Below are 24,035 nucleotides of genomic sequence, written 5' to 3'. Positions count from 1 at the left end.
AGGGAATATTGCTCCAACTAAATTCAGCGCACATATGCCAGCAAATTAAGCTGTTGAGAAGACATTGATTTATGCTTTGTTCCTCTTCAGTCCTGTCAGTTCCTTTCTTGTGAGTGTCTGCATTGAGGAGGTTGCCAAACACGACCCAGCCTTATCGCACACGTCTCTGTTCACCGACAGAGGAAGGCCAGGCAGAGATTACCTGCTACGATGCCCTAATCCTCCTGGAAAAACACTTTTTCTTTCGCTTGTCAGAACCGATCCAGGCCAGGTGACATGTCCTTCTTCGGACTGCTTCTAAATCTTATAAAGCGGCAAACGCTCTTCAGTGGTTTATTGTTTCCACAGAAGGCTGTATGATCCAGGCCCCACAGGAGCAATTGTTCGCTTCGTTATTTTACAAAATACAGCATACAATAGCGCTCAGACTGATGGATTGATGGATAATGTAGATCTATCAGGCAAACAAAAAAAGGTTTGGAAGCACTGGAACCTATTTTCTTGGTCCTATTATACTTGAACAAACAAGAAAGACTCAATAGAAAAGAACAATCCTCATTTCAACAACCATTCAATACAGTGTATCAATTTGGTGTACGGCTGAGTGATGTATATTTGCTTATTCTGTAATCATTGAAGAGTGCAGACCCATATGAATTGCTTTGCAATGTGGAATAGAGAGCACATTACAATGATTATCATGTCTAGCTTGGTGATTGTGTGTTTGTGTGTGTGTGTGTGTGTGTGTGTGGGGGGGGTACTTTTACAATTTCCACTTGGAAGATAAGGGGTTATGCTCTGGTAGCGGCACATCATCAATAAGGCTGAAGGAGGCGTTATTGATGTGAGTGTTCCTCGCATCTTTCTTCAAAAAACATCTTAACTGACGTCTCGTGTCTGTCAGGAGAAGCACAAAATTAAACTCGTGCATCTAAGTTTTCCAGTAAAGACAGTCAGCCGAGCAAGTCTTTCGGCTCCCCTCAATCATACAGGAACTTGTTTTATTGCCACGGTTACAAAATGACAAATGAAATAAACAGATACACATTCTGTGGTATTTTTTTCACAACACTTCAATAAAATCAGAATCTCTTAAATGCCTCCAATGCCTCAGCTTACTGTTCTTCAATGGAAGGCATCCAGTCTTTCTCCCTTCCTCCTTCCTACCCTCTTCCCAGATGTGGATGTAGTTTGGCTGCCACATCATTTCTGAGGGCCATCCTCTTGGATGTCAAACTGTCTGTTGGGTTTGGTGGACTCTCGCATGAGCTCGTACAGCTGGCCCACCTGGTCGTCCTGGAAGAGCTTGAGTTTCTCCTCCGTCAGCTCTGCTCCAAACTCCATCTTCTTCACCCAGCCACCTGCAGTCTCCAGCACCTGGGTCTGCACAGTGTCCTTGTAGTTCTGTAGAAACAGGAGACCACATCAATAGCACATCATGAACTCACAAACATGCCATTGTGAGTGAACAACAGAAGCAAAGTCCTCTGTAGGAGGATTCGTTGCGTTGATGCTGATACAATGGCAAGAATGGAGACAAATGCTGAGCCTACTCCCTTGTCATACTTCCTTTGCCAAAAACACACCATGTCTCTATTCAAATAGAGCCAGTTGCAATGGAGTAAAAGTCTGCCACTGTATTTCAGATTCCCATTTCAGGGGATGCACTGGCTATTATGGGATACTGCCTGGAGACAACAAGGATCACCAGAGGATGATTTGAGGTCAGTCTTGGAGTAATGGAGGTCCTGCCCTACACTTGACCAGAAATGAATGTGCAGTGGAGCCGCTGTTGCAAAGATTTCAGATGACTGTGACAGGTAATCATGTGGATGGGCATGAAGTTTAGTCTCAAATGTTTTTTTTCAAAAAGTGGACTTAAAAGGGAGTAGGGAGTCAGATGGCTGAGTGGTGAGGGAGTCGGGCTAGTAATCTGAAGGTTGCTGGTTCGATTCCCAGCCGTGCCAAATGACGTTGTGTCCTTGGGCAAGGCACTTCACCCTACTTGCTTCGGGGGGAATGTCCCTGTACTTACTGTAAGTCGCTCTGGATAAGAGCGTCTGCTAAATGACTAAATGTAAATGTAAAAGCTATAACCACTAAGAATGACCCACAAATGATTAAAGCTTGTTGTAGGCCTGCTCACTACCATCTATTAATTGCACCAGCAGACAGTTTGAAAGCTTCAATTATTTCACAGTGTCTAGTGCAATGCTTTATTTTGTAATACCAAACTTGTTGAAGCTGGTTTCATCACTATACCACAATGTAATGACTCACTTAACATTCGCCATATAGTACAAGATCTGTCAGATGCTTCGAAGCCACTCATAAATCAAGACAGGAACATAGCCAAAAACATCATAAATATGCCACTCATATTCATTCATAAAAAGATACCAGGTTAGAACAAGTATTTTAAAGCACCATGTCCTTCCATTTAGGAAAAACCTCTTTGTATAGTTGGAACCGGTTCAACGCAAGAAATAGCAACCCATTTGTCTGAAAGGGTTTCTCTTGTCCATAATGTAATTATTTGGAGCATTTGCCAAGGGATAATATTTTCTTGGAGACAATAGTTGTCTTGAGCTGAACGACTAGTAAAATCTCTCCGGAGTTTGCTCGGCAAAAAAACTAAGCAACAAAACACCAATGTCTTACAGATTTACTTTCACTTTTTCCCCCCAGAAACAAAATGAAATGTCATCCAACCCTCTGAAGGGGTTCAGCTGCCCTGCCGTCTCACCCGCTCCAACAAGTCGTGTTCAGATTTCTGTCATACAGCCCCTCACTAACCCACTCACAGCCCCGGAATCCTTCTAAAGCAATTTGGTTAAAGTACTCCCCTGATCCGGCAGCAAGGCTGCAATCACACTGGATTAGAAGGGGAATGCAAACATGGTGCTCCATGTCAAGACCTCCCACTGACTCGACACAGCAAGGCCCAACTTCTGCCCATCAGCTAATAACCCCTTGCTTTTCCACACCTCCCCCCTCAACAGTTTTACCCCTCTTGGTAACAGTCTAGCCCCCTGCCCCCCCCCCCCTCTCGGCAACTGCTTCAACTGATCCCCTTTCTCTCTGCATCTCTCCTTCTCCACCTCCCTCTAGCTCTCTCGGGGGAGAGCTTGTCTGTCTCGATGCAGCCGATTTATTAGGATCAGAGAAGTCCCAGGGGCCCTCTGGAGTAACTGGATTAGACTGAACAGTCAGTGCTTGTAATCAAATTGGGAGTCTCGGCCCTCGTCTGCTCCTGCCTCTGCCGCCCCTCCATACCCTCCACATGCAGCTGGAACCCAAGATGGAGTGGTGATTCACCTAGTCCTCAATGAACGGAGGAAGTGTGGAGAGAGAACAGGAAGAGGGAGCGAGATGCTCCTTGGTTTTAGTCCAATCCATTTGCCTCCCTCACAAGCCTTGCTTATGCTACATTGTTAAAAGCATGGCGAACATCTCGTCTTTGATCCCTCTTCTCAACGGTGCACACTCTTTGCCAGGTTATCTTTTTATGTGGACTGTACACCCTCCCAGAAAGCCTGTTAATGACACAGGTTTGGTGTTCAAACATGATCTGAGACGTAAGCTGACTACTTCGACTGATGGGAAAGTTTTGAAGTGGTTAAGAGGTGTGATGGAGACAGAGGTAAAAAGAGAGCAGATTCTCCTCACAGGGTGGGTTCTTGTACCCTGCTGTCACAGCAGCTGCAGGCACAGACAAATGCAAGGTACTGGAATCCAGTTGTAATCACTATCCACTTAATTAGAGTAATTACCAGCAGGTGGGTAATTTTCCATGGCCTGGAATCCATAATCAGGTTGGGAGAGTGTCTGTTCCTCTTTTCCCTTCAGCACCTTGCCTGGATCAATGTCTTACCATAGGAAGACATTGATCACTATTACTCAAATGTAGCAAATAGTTGACACGTTTACAGGGCTGTGGATCTATAATTACAGTCCCCTGTATGAAGTCATCTTGAGGTAACAGCATTTTTTAAATCTACAATGGGCTGCAGTTTTCAGATCAGATAAACCTGCATTATTGGATGCCAGAACAACGCCATTGTCAGTCTTAATGAAGCTAGGCTATTTCATCAAAGTTTCAGAACTTGTGACTGAAGAATGCCATTTCAAGAGTTGCACTGTTTCATGGTGTTCATTTGCCAGTGCACACAGGCAACTTAATGGGAAGTTCACTTTCCTAATTGATGAAACCACATAAAATAGACCAACAGTGCGTTCACACTGCAGCGTTTTTTAACGCTCTGCATAGCTTGCCTTCCCACAGTACACCACGCTCGGGGGCGTGTTAGACAAGTTAATACAGAGTTGTAGTTCTCTAAGGTCACTGTTGTAGTCATGGCCAAGCGTGCAGATTTGGGTTCATGTACTCACAATATCGATCAAAATACCACTTTTACACAACATTTATGTAAGTGCAAGATTTTACTAGTGCAAGATTACAGTAGAATACATGTTACGCCACCGGTCACTCAACCAGTCGTTTGTAGGCTGGGCTAGCAATGGCACAGAACAGTCACGTAATGTGACGAGACTGAATTTAAAAGTAGGCTATAAAAACACACTAGGAACAATGACGACATCGGCAACCATGCACCATGCATTATTAGTTTAATGTAATCTTTAAATTCAGGCTCGTCACATTAGTAACTTTGTTCTGAACAGAACTGGATGTGCAGACACATACGAAAAGTTTCTCCTCCATCTTGAAATTGTGAAACCTAGAAATGTTTATCATGACCAAAGGTCATGATAAACTGGTTTCATTGAAAATGAATTGGAAGCCGACGCCACGCGCCGCCCGCTCCGCTGCAGTGTGAACGCACTGTAAGACTTTGACATTCTCCCAGAGGATCGGCATGAAGGAGGCTTGGATATGCTTAAACTGTGTAGGCTACAGCTGCTGATGGTAGAGACAATATAACTTAATATTCAATTTCTTGCTCCAACAGAACAACTATACGAAACTCAGGTTCACCTGGCCTTGTCCATTTGCTAAAAAAGATTTTTTACAAAGATATCTGAAATGTATAGATCGATTCATACTTATGTATGCAATGTTTAATAATGTAATGGTTTACTGTGGATATAGGAAGCGGATAATCTGAAAGGTCCTGGTACTGCTACTGTAGGCTTGGTATATAAAAAGCCAAATCTGCCATCGCGTGGCGTTGAATTGAAACAGCAACTAAATCCTCCAAACATTTAAAAACATGCTTGACAGTAAGATACATCAGCATTAAGTCAAAAGTTTTGCCTGAACAGCACAGGAAGTCAAGCATGAGAACCTATAGAGTTAATGGTACTTGTCAACTAATGATTTAACGACTTATTTCTCTTACCTCCCATTCTCGCATGAAGTATTTGACTTCGTCGGGAGATGCCGTTTTATGCCTTCTAAATTCGTCTTTTACATATTGGTCTCCAAGTGCTCTTAGGTCTATTGGCATAAATCGATGCAAGAGTAGAATCCTCTTGTATAAAGTACGGACTCGAGATACGTGGGCAGGATTTGCCATTCTACAGTAGTCTAACTAGTTTATGACAACTACTGAAGGTAGCGAAATTAAACTTGTAAGACGTAACGTTCGACACCTTTCAAATCTTACGAGGCAAGATTTGGAAAATCATAATTGAACACTGCATTTAACAGTACATGTCTGCGTGCATTATTCTAGCACAAAGCTACAATGACAGTTACGTAAAACGTGTGCTCTTGTTTACCCAGGAAATGGTCTTCTTGATCGTTCGCCTTGGACGTGGTTTAAACCTTTAAGTATTTTTATACTGCCCTCCAGCGGCGGTCCCATAGATAAAAATGTATGGGCCTACTTCACAACAGAGGCGTTGTTAGACAACTCTGCTGGGGCACATGCCCCTAATTCATAGGCCCTATCCTTTTTTTTTCCAAGCTTGCTGCACACAATGCACTACTAGGCTATAGAAACTCCCCTTGCTCAGGGCTGGCCCAGCCTTTATGGGGCCTTAAGCAGAATTGATTTGGGGGCCCCTCCGAATTTGTATAATTACATTAACATAATATATATATTTTTTGAATTAAACTGTAATTTCATGTGCTCTTGGGGGCCTGCTGATGGCCACGGGGGCCCTAAGCAGCCGCTTAGTTCGCTTATGCCTTGGGGCTCGGGCTTCATTAGCAGAGTCAGAGTACAAAACCCACATGTGAAAGCCACTCACTGCTTTTTACATAGAGGGTGGGGTGGGGTGGGGGTGCCACACAATTTACAAACTTTTGTAGGGGTGCCATAACTGAAAAAAGGTTGGGAAACACTGTTCTTGCTATACAACTCACCTCCAGCAGAGTGCTCTCTCACTCATCACACCTTACTCTGCATGGTGATGTCTCACTTAATAGAATTTCTGTGGGTTTCAAGAGTGATTTGACTTACAATGGTTTTTATGTCTATTGTTAAGGACACCTGCTGTGTCATGAAGGGAGTCGGAGCAACAGGCAGTGGCGGATCTGAGGGATCAAATTTTTTATTGCCACCCCAATAAAAAATACTTGCCACCCCAATCTTCCCATGGAAAAATATTATTTGTACATTACAGAACATTTCAATAAATATTAATATTAGTTTTTAATTTAAACTACAATACTATAGCCTAATCATTTAACGTAGGGAGTAGCGTACCCCCCTACTTTGGGTTTTGATTCGCCTCCAGGAAGCCACCCCACAACTCCCTTCTGCCACCACATTGCCACCCCAAATGGAAAATCTCTAGATCCGCCCCTGGCAACAGGTGCAGGCTGAAAGGGAATGCTTGTTGATCCTTGGATGGGTGGGGCATCTTATATGGACTTCTATATAAGATTCTTGATACACTGGGGACCTCAGGAGGAAGTTCTTGAAAGGGTCAGTTGGAGACTTACAGTAAGGTGCTAATGAAGCAGCTGTTTGACCTTTTGCTGTTGAGACCTTTTGTTATATACAGTCCATTATGGAGAACAATGTGTTAATTTTTTGTATGTACAGTTGTTTATAATATAACCATGTGGGCATTCCAGAAAGCAGGATAGGCTACATAACTGGTTATGTCCCATAACCTATTTTCTAGAATACCCCCTGTGATGTTGTCTATATAAGACTGCGTTTTGGAGTCAGTATAACTCGGATGAACGACGCGTTTGCGTTACGTGTCCTCCAGTGGATCGATCACAGAGTGCTCTGTTAAGTAATGTGGGGAGTCAGGTGGCTGAGCGGTGAGGGAGTCGGGCTAGTAATCTGAAGGTTGCCAGTTCGATTCCCAGCTGTGCCAAATGACGTTGTGTCCTTGGGCAAGGCACTTCACCCTACTTGCTTCAGGGGAGAATGTCCCTGTACTTACTGTAAGTCGCTCTGGATAAGAGCGTCTGCTAAATGACTAAATGTAAATGTAATGTATGGTACAGAATAAATCATTTGTATTAATCCGGCATCTTGACTATTCCAGAACACTGTCTTCAGATTTTCCACGACACTCACCAGGGCAGCCACAAGGCAAAACGTTTTTTTAAACACATTTGAGTGAACAGGTAAGATTATTTTTCTCAAGGGAACATACTATGTTTTGTATTAGTATTTTTGGTCTTTATTCTTTACATACTGTGGCTGATATTCATATTGTCAATAACAGTGTCAAGTATTCAAAGGAGGGCATGAAGTCACCACTCTTCTTTGCGTCTGGAGTGTTGATTGGGATCCTGTCGTTCAGATTGCTCTCTTTTTCAAACTCTTGGTCCGCGCGGTCTTTGTTCACTTTGGGGGGGCCGTCTGGCGATGTGGGAGACAGGAGCCATGTCCTTCGTCATATTCATTCAGGTATGTGAGGTCACGGGAACCTTTGACTGGTGCCTTCTCAAAAAAGACTGTAGTCTGTTAGGGGCATGTCTTATGTCAAGATGATCAGATGTTGAAACTTCACCTGGTCATACTAGTATTCCAAGAATCCGGTACTTTTAACTTTATTGTCACTGTGAACTCGGCAATATTGATACAGGTTGGTGACAGTTTAGATATAGGCTTGATTATGTTCCTTTTATTACTGGCCATTTGACCACATTTTCTCCTATACTTTTCATTAGAGGATCGGAGTGTGGCAGTCAATCTCTCCCAGACGACACGTCTGCTGTGCTGGATCATGACAGGACCCAAGAATTTAGAGTCCAGGACCAAGCACATCCGTGCTACATGGGCAAATCGCTGTAACAAAATTCTGTACATGAGCTCGGTGGAGACAGACTTCCCCACAGTTGGCCTGAATGTGAGCGAGGGAAGGGACCAGCTGTACTGGAAAACCATCAGAGCCTTCCAGTACATCCATCAGCACCACTTCGATGACGCAGACTGGTTCCTGAAAGCGGACGACGACACCTATGTTGTCGTGGAGAATCTACGCCACACCCTGTCAAAATACAACCCAGAAGAGCCAGTGTACCTTGGCCGAAGGTTCGCCCCATTCATCCACCAAGGGTACATGAGTGGGGGTGCGGGCTATGTCCTTAGCAAGGAGGCTCTCCGGCGGTTTATAGATGGCTTCCAGACAGGAAAATGTTCTCACAGCTCCTCCATTGAGGACACGGCTTTGGGCAAATGCATGGAGATCATGAAGGTGGAACCTGGGGACTCCAGAGATGAGAGAGGAAGACATACGTTTCACCCGTACCCACCAGACTACTACCTGATCAGACAACCACCCAGAAAACGACCCATGCATCTCCTCTATGAATACTACACTCCAAGAGAAGTAAGAAGATTACTATAATATATACCCTACGAGATGTATTTTCACTATTTTGCTGTAAAGACGATAAACATTTCGAAATGTAATTTTGTGTCAACTTTCATGTATCCTGTGACCACCGCCCATCTCATTCTATACTGACAATATATCAAGTTAACAATATAGCCATACACACATAAATGTACTGAAACCAGGCATTTCTTTCTGCTTCCAGGGCCCTGATTGCTGCTCAGACTTTGTGGTGTCATTTCACTACATTTACCCATTAGAGATGTACACCCTGGAATACTTTACCTACCACCTGCGTCCCTATGGGTACAAGTACAGATATAATCCTAATGAAACTACTCAATCGAGCCTTGTTTCTGATGTAACCAGTATCCACTAGCTATAATGGTTACATTGCAAAAAATATTTGCTATATGCCCAGACCTCCTGTGTCTCATAGTTGAACTTGACCTATTTATTGTTGTCACATCTGTTATGAATGATTGGTTAAGTCAAGTCTATTTTTGTACATTGTATTATTTAATAAAAGTTAATTGTGGTATGAAATGCAACATGTCTGGTTTTACTTTTCCTTCTGTTGTACAAGGTTAAACAGTATTTTATATTTTTTACAGTCAAGTGTCTGTTTTCTACAACATAGTGTCAGAAGTTAATATTTTGGAATACATGTAGATGTACTGTATGTTTCCTGCAGAACTCTTTGAAGTTCTAGAAAAATGCTTATATACTTACATTCAGTTGGCTAACCTACTAGGGTATTAGTTACAATCTAGAGAAATGGTAGTTGAGAACGCACAGAAGTTCAGTCATTTATCAGTTACTTAGTTTTTTGTGCATATTACAAAAGACCATGTCATAATCACAAATGTAAACAAGAGAACAAATACATCCCATCAAAGCAGCATTTGCAGGTTTTGTTTGTAATAGAAATTGACAAAAGATGACTTAGCCATAGATAAGATCAGTTGCAGATGTTTACAAAGGATTAGGTGGCAGAAGTATATATATTTGCTTTGAATTTACTGTAAATATTGCTGACAATATCAATATTTAATGTGTCTTTTAAGGCACCAGGAAAATATTACCAAATAGACTATGATAGTTCAAATTTATATATTTTTTATATATATCCCAAGTTGAAGTATAAACACTGCAACATATAAACAGACACAGTACAGACATTTTACTTGGGGAGTTGGTCCACAGACTACATAACAAAGACAGTGCACAGGGCCTTTGCTGCTGATGTTCTCCCGGGCCACAGCATGGGTTTGTTACTGGAGATTTCCTGTCACCCGCCGGAGCGTGTGTCAAACGCATGTCCAGTCAGTACATCCTGACGATCTGCTCTGACGATGTTGGGCTGATGTGTTGGTTTTGCACACCTCCCTTATCTCAGCACAGTGTCTGTTACGTGTAGACACAGGCGTTCTTGCAATTTGCCTCAGTCTCAAATTTATTTGCGTTGCCTTGGCAACCTCCATACCAGAACTGGGCGCAGGCATTTGCCTCTGGATCGTAGTACCACTTCACCACATACTGTCGACATGGCCCCGGGTCCAAGGACAGCCTACAGCCAACATCTGAAAAACACAAAGAGTGGTGGTTAAAGATGTTTCACCATACCATAACTATGCAAACTGAACTTTGACATTAATCTGAATGAAGGATGGAGGAACACATTAAGATAAAAAGACTTATTGAACTTGATAGGTACTAAGCTGTTGAAGTGAAGTGTATTATTACAGTGCTAGCTATTCTAATCTATGCTGTACTTTCTGAAATACTCGGGTTTACTCGGTACAAATCTTACCTGGTCCTAATTCCATTATATGGGCCACAAATATGGTGGTCCTTACCTGCTACAAAAATGTCTGGCAGGGCAGGTAGAGGTGGCTGAGTGGTGGTGGGCTTTGTGGCCTCTGGGATGTAAAGCCAGTTATTGGGGGTCTGGGGGCCCACTACTGAGATGACATGAGACTGCTGTCCCCGGCCCTCAGATGAGGAAGTCCCGAGGTCAGGGAGCTTATAGAAGGGCTCCTCCACAAAGCTGGTAGCGATTGTGTTCTCATTAAAGTCCTCTGGCTCGGCAGGTTGAGAATACGGCAACGTCACCGTCTCTGCTTCGGTGTCGTACTGCAGGGAAAACGGCAGTGTTAGTGTTACGGCCTGTGAACGCGTCACCAAGGGGGACGTGTTGACAGAACGTATTGACATCATCTCACTCGTCTGTTCTTCTCATCGAAGCCGGGTGATGCCCCCCAGTCTGGGGTCTCCCTGTAGACCTCAGGCGGGGAGACAGGTGCAAGGGTGACGACAGGAGCAGGCGGAGGGAAGGAGTTGGGGATGAAAAGGGTGCCGTCGTCATGTTCACAGATCCGGCTCAGTAGCTTGCTTTCTAGAGCTGTGCAGAAGGAAATTAGGTCATTAAACTGTTCTTCGGGACAATTCACCAAATCGATTGTGGAAAGAACAATTCCCATTCAAGTAAACGCTCGGAAACAATGTGGGTGAACAGAGAGAAGCAGGAGAGGCTGCTTACTGGGGAGTGTCATGAAGTCATCGATCAGGTAAACATGCTCCTCATCTGGATCGGAGGCGATGGCGTTCATCTCAGCCTGGAACTCTGCGTACTGGGGATCGCTCTTATTCACCACGCCTATCACGAACATCTCAATGCCGGCGGCATGGGCCTCCGCGGCCGCGTCCTCGGGCTGCACCGCGTCACGGCGGTCCGCCTGCCCGTCCGTGAGAACCAAGGCCACCTTCCTGACGCCGGGCCGCGCGGCCTGGAACAGCTGGTTGGCCCGCTGGATGGCGCTGCCGGTGAAGGTGCCCTCGCCCAGGTAGGCCATCTTCCTGACGGCGGCCTTGACGTCGCCCTGGCTGGACAGCTGCGTCAGGCTGACCACCACCACGTCCACGTGGCTGTACAGCACCACGCCGATGCGGCTGGCCTCGCGGCTCACCGACATGCGGTCGATCAGCGCGTTGACAAAGTCCTTCACCACCTCAAAGTTCTCGGGGCCCACGCTCTCGGAGCTGTCGATCACAAACACCAGCTCCAGGGGGCTCTCCCGACACTTCAGTCCACAGCCTTCACACAGAGACATGAGAGGAGAAGCTCATTCCATATGCGTTGGTAGCAGCCAGTCAGCAGACAGGTTTGAACTTAAGGAGCGCCCTGGTTGCCCATGGGATCACACTAGACTTTGTTACTCAAGGATGAAGAAATGTCACTTTTATTCGACTTTGCTCGGTGGGTCGGATTAAACTTCCTCAAACTTGGTGGACTAAAATTATTCAGCACATGTACGGTTTAACTTACCACATATCTCCCTGATGATTTTGATAACTTGATCTCTCTGTAGATGCAAAGAAGAGTACATTCATTGCATAGTCTTTAGAGAGACTCTGACTCAAATAGTCTCACTGTTTAGACCAGCATCCAGCAGGATGTACTGTGTGCTCTTGTGATTCACTTACGGTCAGTCCAGCTTCTCCCTTTTCACCAGGTCTCCCCTGAAAGTATTCAAACACAGATTATGTCTCTGACAACAATCACCCTTTCCTAATACTATTTTATAGGTATCATAAAACCTCCTAGGTATTTACTATGTGCATATTTACTCTTACACAATAGCTGCAGGACACAAACACACTCATATTGAGCTGAAGAAGTAAGACAGACACAGAGTGTTGTGGCCAGGCTACCATTGGTCCTCCTGATCCTGGTTCTCCGAGGTTGCCTCTGTCTCCTTTCCTTCCACGGTCACCTGTGACACCCCTATCTCCCTAACAGATTCAAAACATCAACATCCACTTTTCAGACAAATGAGGAGAGCCCATGTGGTTGTATGTCATGGACAGACATGCTGTGTTGTCTTTACCTTCTCTCCTGCTAGGCCATCCCCTGGAGGCCCTCGGGGACCCATTGGCCCCTGGAAGCCCGGCTCTCCCTACACATCACAGAGACAAAGAAAAGACGTGGATGTCAGCGATGATGAACAGCGGTGCAGGGTAATTCATTTGCTACTTGAATTGTTGTTTCAAGCTAAATGCACACAGCACTCAATCATCGTTCAAGCGGCTGTTCGAAAAATGTCCCAGCAACAGCTTATTAAATTACATGATTACATGACTTGAATCTGGACTGACAGCCATTACCACCAATGGGATGGCCCTACAGTACCTTTGGCCCTTGGATTCCCTCACCGGGGATACCAGACAGACCAGGTGCACCAGGCTGTCCCATTGAGCCCTGAAAACACACACACATCTTTATGTCTACTTCAAGTTGACATGTTTATTTCTATGGTAAGTATATTCCCCTGAGCCAATTGAGAGTGAGTTAGGGAAGAAATGTGTGGTTGCAGTTCTGACCTTAAGTCCGAAGAGGCCGATCCCTGGTGGTCCTGATGGCCCACTGACTCCAGGAGAACCTCTGTCACCCTAAAACACACGGCCAATCATCTCAATTAACATGTCACTGGATGGTATACAGTAAGTCTGTCTCTTTGTGTGTTTACACTAAAAGATTTGCTAGATAGTAGATAAAACTTAATGCAATACTGATTTTCATTTTGAACTCTTACCTTAGGGCCAGGAAGTCCTTTCCCCTCTGGTCCCATTTCCCCGGGTTGTCCTGGCAACCCTGGTAGTCCCTGTGTTTCAGGAAACATTTGTGTCAGAGTGTGTTTCAGATCAAAATGATCTGAGGTTCTACCTACCTCCCGAAACAAATCATGATTTACAGGGCAAAGGAATGAAGCCCAATGAAAGACCTGTGTGTTGACTATTCATTCTATCCCTCATTGGATTCTAGACACAATCATCTCCAAAGCGGTTGTGTATTAATCAGCCTCTCCATCCGTCTTACCTGGGGTCCTGGATAACCATCTCCCTTCATCCCTGGAGGTCCAACAGGCCCAGGATTCCCTCTGTCACCCTGAGGATGCACAACCCCAGAGACACACACACAGAGACAACCAAACTTACTCTAGAAAACTCGTACAGTGTATTTTACTAGGAGAACAGGTGTTGTGTGTGTCAGTGTTACCTTAGGCCCTGTGATACCCATGCCTGGCTCCCCAACAGGCCCAGATATACCCCCTGGCCCTGGGTCTCCCTGCCAACATGCACACAAGCACAAAATACTCTCTGTTCATTTCACCACAACATACTGTGGTCCGGATCTGATCTTGTTAAAGAGAAAGGCTATCCTGTCTTTCTATAAGTGCATGTGTGTGCATGTATACAAATTAGTGTGCATCTATTTGTGTGTACCGTTCGATATACGTATGTGCCAAAACATTAACTGTTTAATGTGGTTGTAGTCTCCCTTCCGGCTTGACACACACACTCACTCTGTGTGTGTGTGTGTGTGTGTTGGGGCAGGGGGGTACCTTTGATCCAGGCAGGCCTCGTCCAGGGGGACCAGGTAGGCCCATCATTCCCAGGCTGCCCGGCTCCCCCTAAACACACAACAAGTCTTTTACCTCACTGAGGATGGACACCATATGGTACTATCTAGGTGTAACCACGCATCTTTTATTGTATTGGTTGAAAGCCTCCTAAACCATTCTTACATTAACATTCATTCATTTAGCAGACGCTTTTATCCAAAGCGACTTCCTAGAGAGAGCTTTACAAAAGTGCATAGGTCATAAGAGCATGTAGTTAAACAAGTTACAAATTAAACAACATGAACCTCAAAAGTGTACCTGTAGAAAAAGCAAGCAACAATAATATAATATAATTCACAGCGAGTACAAGAGGTTAAGTCAGTTACAGCTAACCAACAAGAGCAACAAGTCCCTCAGTAAGAGTCATTGTGTTCCTGGAGGAAGCTAACATCAGGTCCAGCAAATCATTCCTAAGTATCGTAGTACTCTTGACTTAAGAAATAGGATTCACACTGCATTTCCTGGAAAACCTTTTTTATGACTGAAAGCTGAGTTCATCACCACTTTCCCATTCAAAAGGTAATTCTTTAAACCCACTCATCAAAGATGATGTTGTACCATAAACCCCAACATTCCTAAACCATAAAAGGTTGCCAGAAGGCCCTTGCTGCCTTTTGACACACAACTTTGACCTTCACCTCAAAGTTCACATTTAATCTACTCAAACACCAGACCTGCTCATGAGTAAACCAGGGGTTACCTACCTTGGCTCCTGCTGGTCCCACTGGCCCTGGAGATCCTGAGAGCCCCCTTAGCCCCCGGTCACCCCTGTCACCCTGTGGAAAGACCCAGACCACTGACAGTCAAATAGGATTGACTATTAACATTACAATACATACAACTTCGATTTCCTGGGTCAGGGTTGTAACCAACAGAACATGAACCAAAAGAACAAAGAATAGTGATTTAATGTCAAATACATTTTGTTAGCTGTACTGGCATTGCATTCGATTCTATGATGTTTCAATACAGAGTCTCGCTAAGAATGCTGAGTAGTGGATAGAAGGAGGAGAGCTGGCGTAAATTGGAAGTAGCCTCTAATGACTATCTTAGGATACTCCTGAAGAAACCCACGAGTACTAGAGCCAGTGAGCTATTCTGTAATATGTGTCTAACCACCTTCATGGCCTTGCTGAGGAACCTTACTTTTAAGTTTATGAGTCGGCTGGACCGCTCTACAAATTCTATAATTGATCTGATGACAGACCCTGGCCGTAGCTCTGTCAAGTACACCTCTAAGATCTGGGAACACTGGCATGAGTGCTTTTTTTATCCCTTCTTTCCTTCTATGTTTCTATGTAATGAATTGTTTGTATGTAATGTTTTTTTTACCATGTGGGCCTTGAGCCTGTAATAAAGTTTACATATATTTACTTTTTGAATAACGTGTATTGACAATGAGTCAACCAAGGTAACATGAGTCAACCCAATGTGAACCTACAATGGACTCACAGCTGCCAACCACACTTTACGCCAGCAGACGCCAATCCAAACTGTGCAATATTTGCTTGTGACTGATACTATTACCGGATGCTTGTGGATGAAAGGAGTTCAACAGAAATGTACAGCTCTGTTGACGTATGGAAGGCGTAGTTTGTGACTCAGTTTGACTTCTGGGAAACAGTAAGTGACCATCCTACCTTATCTCCAGGAATTCCTTTCCCAGGCGTACCCTCAGTGCCGCGGTGGCCAGGCAATCCCATCTCCCCCTGGTTTCATATGCCACAGAGCCGGACACAGCAGCAGATGAGGGCAAAAACATCACCATGCACAATCTCCATGAATACATGTATCAGTCATACATGAATATGTGGAAATGAGTGACACCCAGTGACCTGTGACCTGTGGTACTTCTGATATCTCACCTTGGGCCCGACAGCTCCATCCTCCCCTGGGATCCCAGGGAACCCAGAAGCTCCATCAGGTCCTGGATCCCCCTGGAGTGGATCACAGAAGACAGATCACGCAGTGTCCTCTCCACTGAACCTCCAGCTTCTTCTCCAGGCCATTCACTCCAAACAGTATATACATGTCTTGTAGCACATTTGCAGCATATTGGTGAAGATCCTTTATCTAGGAGAGTTAGTTCATGCGGAATGGCCAGCTGAGTCCTTCCTCACCTTAGGCCCTGGTTCCCCGACACCCCTCTCTCCCTGAGACCCGTGAACCCCTGGGAAGCCCTGCTCACCCTAGAGAGAAACACAGAGATCCACATCTGATCAGTCCAGTGGAGCTCCACCATGAATCCATCGTTTTACAGTAGGTAGTGGGGTCAGCAGAGTAGAGTAGAGTAAAGTAAAGTAGAGTAGAGTGAAACTTTCTCGTTCCTAGGGGAAAATGTTGAGGGATGGTAGGCAACACCCACCTTAGGTCCAACAATCCCTAGCCCCGGGGGCCCTCTGGGTCCAGAAGGCCCCACTGGCCCTTGGTCTCCCTGTAGAGAAACACAGGTCATTTATTGAGAGAGAGAGTGAGAGAGAGAGAGAGAGAGAGAGGGAGAGAGAGGGAGAGAGAGAGACAGAGAGAGACAGAGAGAGACAGAGAGAGACAGAGAGCACAATCATATTGAATCTGTTTTTTTATATAGTCCAGTGATGTGTATATGTTTTGTTATGTATGTAACATGCCAGAACAGCCAAATGAACAATTCCACCTGTGTGGACAAGTCTTTCTATTCCATTCTATTCTGGTAGAATGCAACACTCTCACATCACCCTGACCTTTTCTCCCTGGATACCTGCTCCTGGAAATCCCATCAGGCCAGCCAGTCCAGGGGTGCCTGTGTTCCCCTGGAGGTCAGAGGGAAAGGGTTTTCATGGGCATCTTTAGTGCTAGTAACTTAAACACGTAGTGCCAAATAGCTTGTGCTTTCAGGGGGTTAAACCCCCACCATACCTGGTCACCCTTTATCCCTAATCCTGGGGGTCCACGGCTGCCCTTGGGCCCCTCGTAACCTCGGTCACCCTGGAACAAAGTAAGCAGGTAGGTTATGAGAGTTACATGCTTACCCTTATGTACACTTATGACCTTCACTTCCCTGCTCTGAGAGTTCACCGGATGGTGACAGATGACTGACCTTCGGGCCTGGGAGACCCTCTCCAGGAAAGCCCTGGCTCCCTTGCAGACCAGAGGGCCCAGGTGGTCCCTAGTACACCAACAAACAACACACTTGAGGTACCATACTGTATGGAAAATCTATTTTCAACTGTCAGTCTCCTCAATGCTATTCTTTGAAACACAGTGCCACCATGTGGATAATCTGACACATGCATGCAAGAGTTTGGCACTGCTGTGGTACATGATGCTCTCTGGTGCAGAGTATACTGACCGGTAAGCCTGGTTCACCCATGCCTACTGGTCCAGTCAGTCCTGGTCTTCCTTGGTTCCCCTTATCCCCCTGCGGTATCACAATTAATTACTATTATAAATAAATGTTTGTGCTGGTGGCTCACCTGGAACAGATGAAATGAATGAATTAATGAAATAGAATCTTTGAATCTTCACCTTTGGTCCAGGAAACCCAATACCAGTATCACCAGGAGGTCCACTTGTTCCACTGGGTCCACGGTCACCCTGTAGAATTGCAACATTTCAATTTTTTATTTATTTCGAACAATATGTTTGTCTCATACTTTTTCGAATCGACAACCAAATCAAACACCTTACTTTGGGCCCGGTCGGTCCCTCAGGTCCCTGGTCTCCTGCACTTCCATTTGGGCCCTAAAAGACGGCAGAAGGCAGGTTCACCTTCACTTAATAGTGGTTCCAAATTCCACTCCGGGACTAACATTGCAAGGCTTATCGTGTATTTCGGTTCGGCGGAGTGAGTGAGGGAATCTGGGAGGAGATCCAGGCAGTGGTATCTCTGTGACAGTCATCCAGAGTTCCCAGGTGCTCCTCATGGGAACCTGGGATCCAGCTGGGGTATCTCCACCCACATCCACATCTCACCACGGCTGCTATCGTCACACCAGCCCTCCGAGGGGCAAATCGTTTCAAGAGAGGAAAGCGGGAATGGATAACAAGTGCTGAAACACTAATCCTTTGGGACTAAGTCTGCTCAGTGATTAAAACAATACAGTGCAAGCTTGAATTCCCTGCTTTAGATAGGCTTCATGGGCAGTGGGATAAGATCTAATCCCTGACTCACATTCCATTAGTGCAGAGCAGGAGAAGTGGCCAAACTCTGTGTGTGTCTGCGTGCTTTGCTGTTTGTTATGTCGTGGATGGAGGGATGGTACAGGAATCATTCAATTTCACCATTCACTCATTCACAGGTATGGCTGATCATTGTATAGGTACCCCCCCTCCAATCAGAAAATGCTACAATCTGACCACATGGGACCACTACTGTTGAATCAACATCCTGTGCGTGACCTTTAAAAAACATGGTACTGTGCAGTTTAAATATTTTTGGCTGAAAAACATTGTTCTGGACAGTTTTGATTGATTTTGGTGTCTGTTCACATGACCAGTAATTAGTTCTTCACTATTGTCCAGAAGTTTACTGTTTCTCTTCTTGAATGGACCTCACACAATGTCACTAGGAGAAAAACACAAACTGATCATACAGAGGGCTGACGTGGGGCCGTCGTCTAAGGAAATCAACCAACATAAGCGAGTTTATGACAAAGACAACGTAAAGGTCACCACGGTGGGTCACCTGCTCTCCTCTGAGTCCTCGTGGGCCTGGTGGACCATCTGGACCCTGAAGGGAGAAGCCATGACAACACCATCAGTCCACAGCCAGCTCTCGGTCCTGGGCCAGACCAGTGCAACACCATCATAAAACCTACTTGATCTCCCTTCATCCCTGGGGCGCCGCACTCGCCTCGCTCCCCCTGGCAGACAGGACAAGCAAATAGAGAGAGAGAGAGGACTCAATCCTAGCGTGCAACCAACCGCCGGGCTTGGTTCAGCCGGCCTTATCTGCTGCGTCTGAACGTTTTGTTTGGTGTCACGACAGTGGTGTTGACACTGTGGCAAGTGGTGGCAGTGTTCGACTGTTGCATTGATACTTCAGGAAGTGTGACGATCAGCATGAGTGGGTTGCTTTGCTGTTTATTTTTACAGCAATCTACATGTCTTTCTATCCAGAATCAGAATCAGAATGGGTTTTATTCGCCATGAAAGTTTGCACAGACAAGGAATTTGCTTTGGCAGGAAGGTGCAAACATTAAACATATAGGAATCTAAAATGTAAATATGAGGACTAACTATACTAAGGGTACATAACTAGCAATACTAAGTGGAATTAGAATTCAAATGAACTATACAATAAAATATAAGATACAATATAAGTGGCAGTATCCACTGTATCTATCTGACTGAAATCACGTTACTGACATCTTGATGCAACAAAATAAATCATAATATTACTTACCTTCTCCCCTCTAGTGCCAGAACGACCCTAATGCAAGAGAAAAACAAATAATAACAATAACCTCACAGCTCACTACGCAGTATTTTACCAATACTTTATTAAATAACTATTATGAAACATTTGTATATTTTAATTTGTTTCACTAATGTAACATGGCTCAGTACCTCAAGACCTTCCATTCCTGGGCGTCCGTTGATCCCTGGTTCCCCCTAAATGGACAGACACCAGACAAAAACCCAGTGAAAAAACACTGTCCCCATGGATCACCATTCACTGTAAATGGTCGTTTAGACAGCAAATACTTACACGAGATCCTTTAGGCCCTGGAGCCCCATCAGATCCTGGTTCCCCTATTTTCCCCTGGATTAAAGCAGAATGCAGAGATCGGTTCGAACGTGATTAATTTGGGCCTCTCTTGGGGCCTGTTCCCATCACATGTAGCCTTAGGTGAGCATGATAATTCCAGTGTGTGACCCTTTTGTGACCCCATTCGTGACCTCCAGGCTTTAAACACCTCTCGCTCAGTGCAGCCAGCCCACAGTTCCCCCTCCCTATGTGTTTGCCTTAATCTCCTGTCCTTGACCTTCCCACCCACCCCCACACCCACCCCCACCCGTCCAGACAGGGGCTCTTCAAAAGCGCTGCTAGTGAAAACACAGCCCCGCGTGCCTGCTACACTTGCAGTGTGGGAAACACTTCCTGCTCTTTCATGTGCCCCACTCCCCTTCCCTGGACAAAGGCCATATGCACCTGCTTCATTCAGGGGATGGATGGGGTGAGCAGCAGGGCAGCATGGCTGGGACTGCGCTGGTTGTCCAGCTGCTATGATGCCAGGAATAACACCAAGTAGTGAGGATTACTGGCCCCCTCTGAGAGTAAACCACTGTCTTACTGTAGCTTTCAGACACGCATATCACTGGGGAACATGACTAGGTTGGATCGGTGTATTCACCTGAAGGTTAACTCAACTGGAAGGCAGATGCCAGTTAGATTACTGTGTCTAACTGACATCTATGAATACTCATTGTCTGGACTGGAGTAGAGGAGGGGGGCAGGAAGGAGGTAGCTTAGGTTACTCACTGAGCTCCCAGGAGGACCTCTCTCTCCTTTATCACACAAACAGGATTTGGGCAGGGGGCACTGAAAAGAAGAGATGGGGAAATGCACAGGCACCATTAAGTTGAACAATTTGATCTGTGTCTGTGGTAAGATTTGGATTGCTTTCTGGTGTATCCAGTGTATCATTCTCTTTTAAGGTTATGTTCCATTGACAGTACTTACCCCAGTGTTGACAATTGCGCTCTGTAAAGAAAGCCCAAAAAGAAAGTGGCAAAGTAAACAAAAAGTAAAGCTTAGTTAAGATGCGATCAAGGTGTCAATTGAGAGTCTGTGATGAAAGGTTATGGTTGACACGTGCACAACTCCAAACCACAAAACAGACACACACACACACACACTCAAACACATATTCCCTCACCAGTTCTCTGAAGAGTTTATCCTCCAGCTGGTCATCGGTGAGGCTCAAGACGTATTGCTGTGGAGGGGCGCTGGCTATGGAGCGCAGCCGGGAGCTGGTAAGACGGTCCCTGGACAGACTGGACAGCCCGATAGCAAACACCCGGATGTTGTAGTTCTTGGCCTGGGCGGCAGCACTGACCGCACTGGGGCTGCGGGGGTGATCCACGCCGTCGGTCATCAGCAGCGCCACCCGCAGGCTGGAGGCGGCTGTCTCGCGGTTGAACACCTGCGTGGCGTTGCTGATGGCGTAGGCCGAGTAGGTGCCGTGACCGATGTAGGCCATGGCAGCGACCCGGCTCTGGAACACGTCCACGTCCTGCCAGTCGCGGAAGTTGTGCTCCAGGGAGATGGAGCTGCTGTACTGCAAGGCGGCCAGGCGCACCCTCAGACGCCAGCCCGACGCCTGCAGCTGCATCAGACGGGTGCTGAACCTCAGGACAAACTCCTTCTGCTTCTCAAACAGCAGCGCCTTGGCCTTCTCTGAGCTGTCCACGATGAACATGATCTCCACAGGGCAAATCAGAGCTTAGCAGGGAAACCAAAAGAAATAAACCGAGTTGTAAGCTTTTGACTCTTAATATAGTGGAGGGGCCTACATAGGCTTCTGTAGTTACTGGATGGGTGTCGCTATTCACATCAACATCTGTTAAAAAAAAAACGATTCTCTGATAAAAAGTGATTGAAACAAAATCATACTTTTCCCTTCATTGATGATGATCTGGTTGTCGTCCCTCTCTCCCTTGCGTCTCCTACCCTGACCCCTGGCCGTGTGGGACAGCACCACCAACAGGAGGAACAGCTGCACTGCTCTCCTCATGCTGCCTGCTCTGGTCCAACTTAGCCTGGAGGCAAACACACAAGTAGAGTCAACCACAGCAGAGCACATTCGAGTACAGAACAGTAAAGTAGAGTACAATGCGTCAGAACAGTATTTACCCACCTGTTAAAGTATAAATTGAACCTCTGAAATCATTAAGTTTAGTATTGCAGTGTGTACCCTTCACCATCCACAACAGTCTGATGTGACTCCTATGTACACTAGGGGGAGACAGCACCACAACAAATGCTTTATAATGACACTGATTTCTCTACTTTCATTTTTTTTTTTTTACTGCTGTAAATTGTAAAGTGTTGATGGTTTAACTTCCTGAGACATTTACATTTCTTCTTATATTCAGCAATGATCCCGGTCACAGAATAGTTGGCTAAAATGTTACTATAGATACTTTTTATATGTAAGGGATCCCTTATATATATATATTTTAAAGTATCTGCTTTTGGGAATGTGATCATTGTAAATGTGTAACATGTTCAAATGTTAATGAGCAGTACAAGTAGGCTACTTTCTTTATATTGCTGCAATACACAAAAAAACATTATATGCAGGGTTTCTATAAAGCATACACATCCTTACCATACCTGTTCCATTTTTAAGTGAGCTTGCAAGATTGTTTGTCATTTTAACAGATTTAAAGAAGAATAAATATAAAGCATATGGATATGTCACACAATACGGTCAACGCGAAAGAGATTGCAAATGCTCAATACTTTTCTTAAACTTGAAAGGCTGAATATTTTATCTTTAAAACCTGACAAGACAATCAAAGGAAACAGGAATAAATTAAAACTGTACCTTAATTGAACGCGTCTATATTTATAAACTCCTTTTGCTTGAATAATAAAATCCAGAAGCTCTTTTCGCCCGGTATATTCCTACTATGCAATGTGAAAACGCTGCTCGACAACGTTCAATTCAAACCTGAACCGGGGCGCTGCTCTCGCTCTCCTGAATATTCATGAAGCGCACTTCAGCACCGCTTTGGGATAGGACAACGCTGTCAAGCGGCAGGAAAGCCAGGTCAACACGATCTCTTTATAAATCAAAAGGTCCGACTTCCTATCAGTATACGATATATTATGGTGCTTTTAGAGCTTAAACAAAAAACATATGTGAACACATCGTTTAAATTGTTTTAATATTTCATTTCATAGTTCATTGCTATTTTTGGAAAATATCAATGAACTATGGTGACTATGGTGCATGCTCATAAACTGTGAACTTAAGTTCACAGTTAGCTTAAATCAATATAGTTCATTAAATCATTACAAGAAATAATGAATGGGTTGCACAAGTTGTGTAATTGTTTTCATTTTGAGGTTATTATTATTATTATCATGGCAATAAGCATACTATTTAGTTGCAAATTCTAATGCTGGCTTTGTAGTAGCCAAAGACTATTTTTTGCTATTGTATTATTATTATCATTTCACTCTTGTCACTGTATTTTACTGTATATATTCGTGAACGTGGGATGTAATTGGATCCAGAAGGATGAGATCCTCCGTCACCCCTGCTCCACCCCGATTCCTGCAAACCTGTACTATTTTTTATGATCCCTGAATTCTTTGTAGAATGTGTGGTGAGCACTTTTTCACCATGGGGGTCAACACATATGATACAAGTACAAAAATATGAAAATGATCAACTTCTTACCATGATCTTCTGAGTCAAATACCGGTCCTACTGACAGGAAACAAAAATCAGATGGGGGCAAGAAGGCACTAAAAATGACTAATGTAGTGAAAACATCAGACAGGAACGGAACATGAGTACAAGCAGGTCAGAGGCTGCTGAGGACGGACTGAAGCACAGAGAGAGGAGAGATCCCTATCTGTTGGGATTACCTGTGGACCTCAGCAAGAGCAACTTATAACGGAGATCAATATAAGTAAAGAAATAAACGACGGACTTAAGACAATTGAGTCACATACACAGGTATGTTTGGACCCTGAGGTAAGCGGTATTGTGAAAACGTCCTTTCCCATAACTCACTGGGGCAGGCCAGAGAAGGTCTTCTTCCCAATTCCCGCCGTTAATCAAATGCATCTGGAAAGGT

General features: G+C 44.8%; 3 protein-coding genes across 4 annotated transcripts; 1 reads left to right on the top strand and 2 right to left on the bottom strand.

Annotated features, from left to right (window-relative positions):
* Positions 1-968: 968 nt before the first annotated feature.
* On the bottom strand, positions 969-5,713 carry sdhaf3 (succinate dehydrogenase complex assembly factor 3). The gene is made up of 2 exons (XM_062486982.1): positions 5,361-5,713; positions 969-1,404 (listed from the first exon to the last, which is right to left on the bottom strand). Exons 1-2 carry the CDS (start codon positions 5,535-5,537, stop codon positions 1,204-1,206), a joined length of 378 nt encoding a protein of 125 aa, XP_062342966.1. The 5' UTR covers positions 5,538-5,713; the 3' UTR covers positions 969-1,203.
* Positions 3,827-9,321, top strand: c1galt1a (core 1 synthase, glycoprotein-N-acetylgalactosamine 3-beta-galactosyltransferase 1a). 2 transcript variants are annotated; one of them, XM_062486981.1, is made up of 5 exons: positions 3,827-3,978; positions 7,488-7,555; positions 7,657-7,841; positions 8,105-8,766; positions 8,978-9,321. In XM_062486981.1, exons 3-5 carry the CDS (start codon positions 7,679-7,681, stop codon positions 9,149-9,151), a joined length of 999 nt encoding a protein of 332 aa, XP_062342965.1. In that variant the 5' UTR covers positions 3,827-3,978; positions 7,488-7,555; positions 7,657-7,678; the 3' UTR covers positions 9,152-9,321. The 2 variants fall into 2 exon arrangements, with proteins under 2 accessions (XP_062342965.1, XP_062342964.1); XM_062486980.1 differs by lacking the exons at positions 3,827-3,978; positions 7,488-7,555 and having other exon boundaries at positions 7,568-7,841.
* On the bottom strand, positions 9,271-22,891 carry col28a1a (collagen, type XXVIII, alpha 1a). Its single transcript, XM_062486979.1, has 36 exons — positions 22,772-22,891; positions 22,079-22,176; positions 21,835-21,980; positions 21,098-21,663; positions 20,902-20,922; positions 20,701-20,760; positions 19,927-19,980; positions 19,785-19,829; positions 19,621-19,647; positions 19,034-19,078; positions 18,901-18,945; positions 17,904-17,957; positions 17,742-17,810; positions 17,566-17,634; positions 17,314-17,382; positions 17,133-17,201; positions 16,958-17,026; positions 16,603-16,671; positions 16,358-16,426; positions 16,103-16,174; positions 15,878-15,946; positions 14,942-15,013; positions 14,178-14,246; positions 13,832-13,900; positions 13,652-13,720; positions 13,368-13,436; positions 13,156-13,224; positions 12,965-13,033; positions 12,663-12,731; positions 12,487-12,567; positions 12,259-12,294; positions 12,101-12,137; positions 11,315-11,869; positions 10,998-11,176; positions 10,632-10,908; positions 9,271-10,355 (listed from the first exon to the last, which is right to left on the bottom strand). Exons 3-36 carry the CDS (start codon positions 21,953-21,955, stop codon positions 10,183-10,185), a joined length of 3,555 nt encoding a protein of 1,184 aa, XP_062342963.1. The 5' UTR covers positions 21,956-21,980; positions 22,079-22,176; positions 22,772-22,891; the 3' UTR covers positions 9,271-10,182.
* Between the last annotated feature and the right edge of the window lie 1,144 nt (positions 22,892-24,035).

Source organism: Osmerus eperlanus, chromosome 20, assembly GCF_963692335.1.
Source record: "Osmerus eperlanus chromosome 20, fOsmEpe2.1, whole genome shotgun sequence".
Taxonomy (NCBI): domain Eukaryota; kingdom Metazoa; phylum Chordata; class Actinopteri; order Osmeriformes; family Osmeridae; genus Osmerus; species Osmerus eperlanus.
The sequence above is the reverse complement of the archived record's forward strand: the minus strand, read 5'-3'. Positions and strand labels throughout refer to the sequence as shown.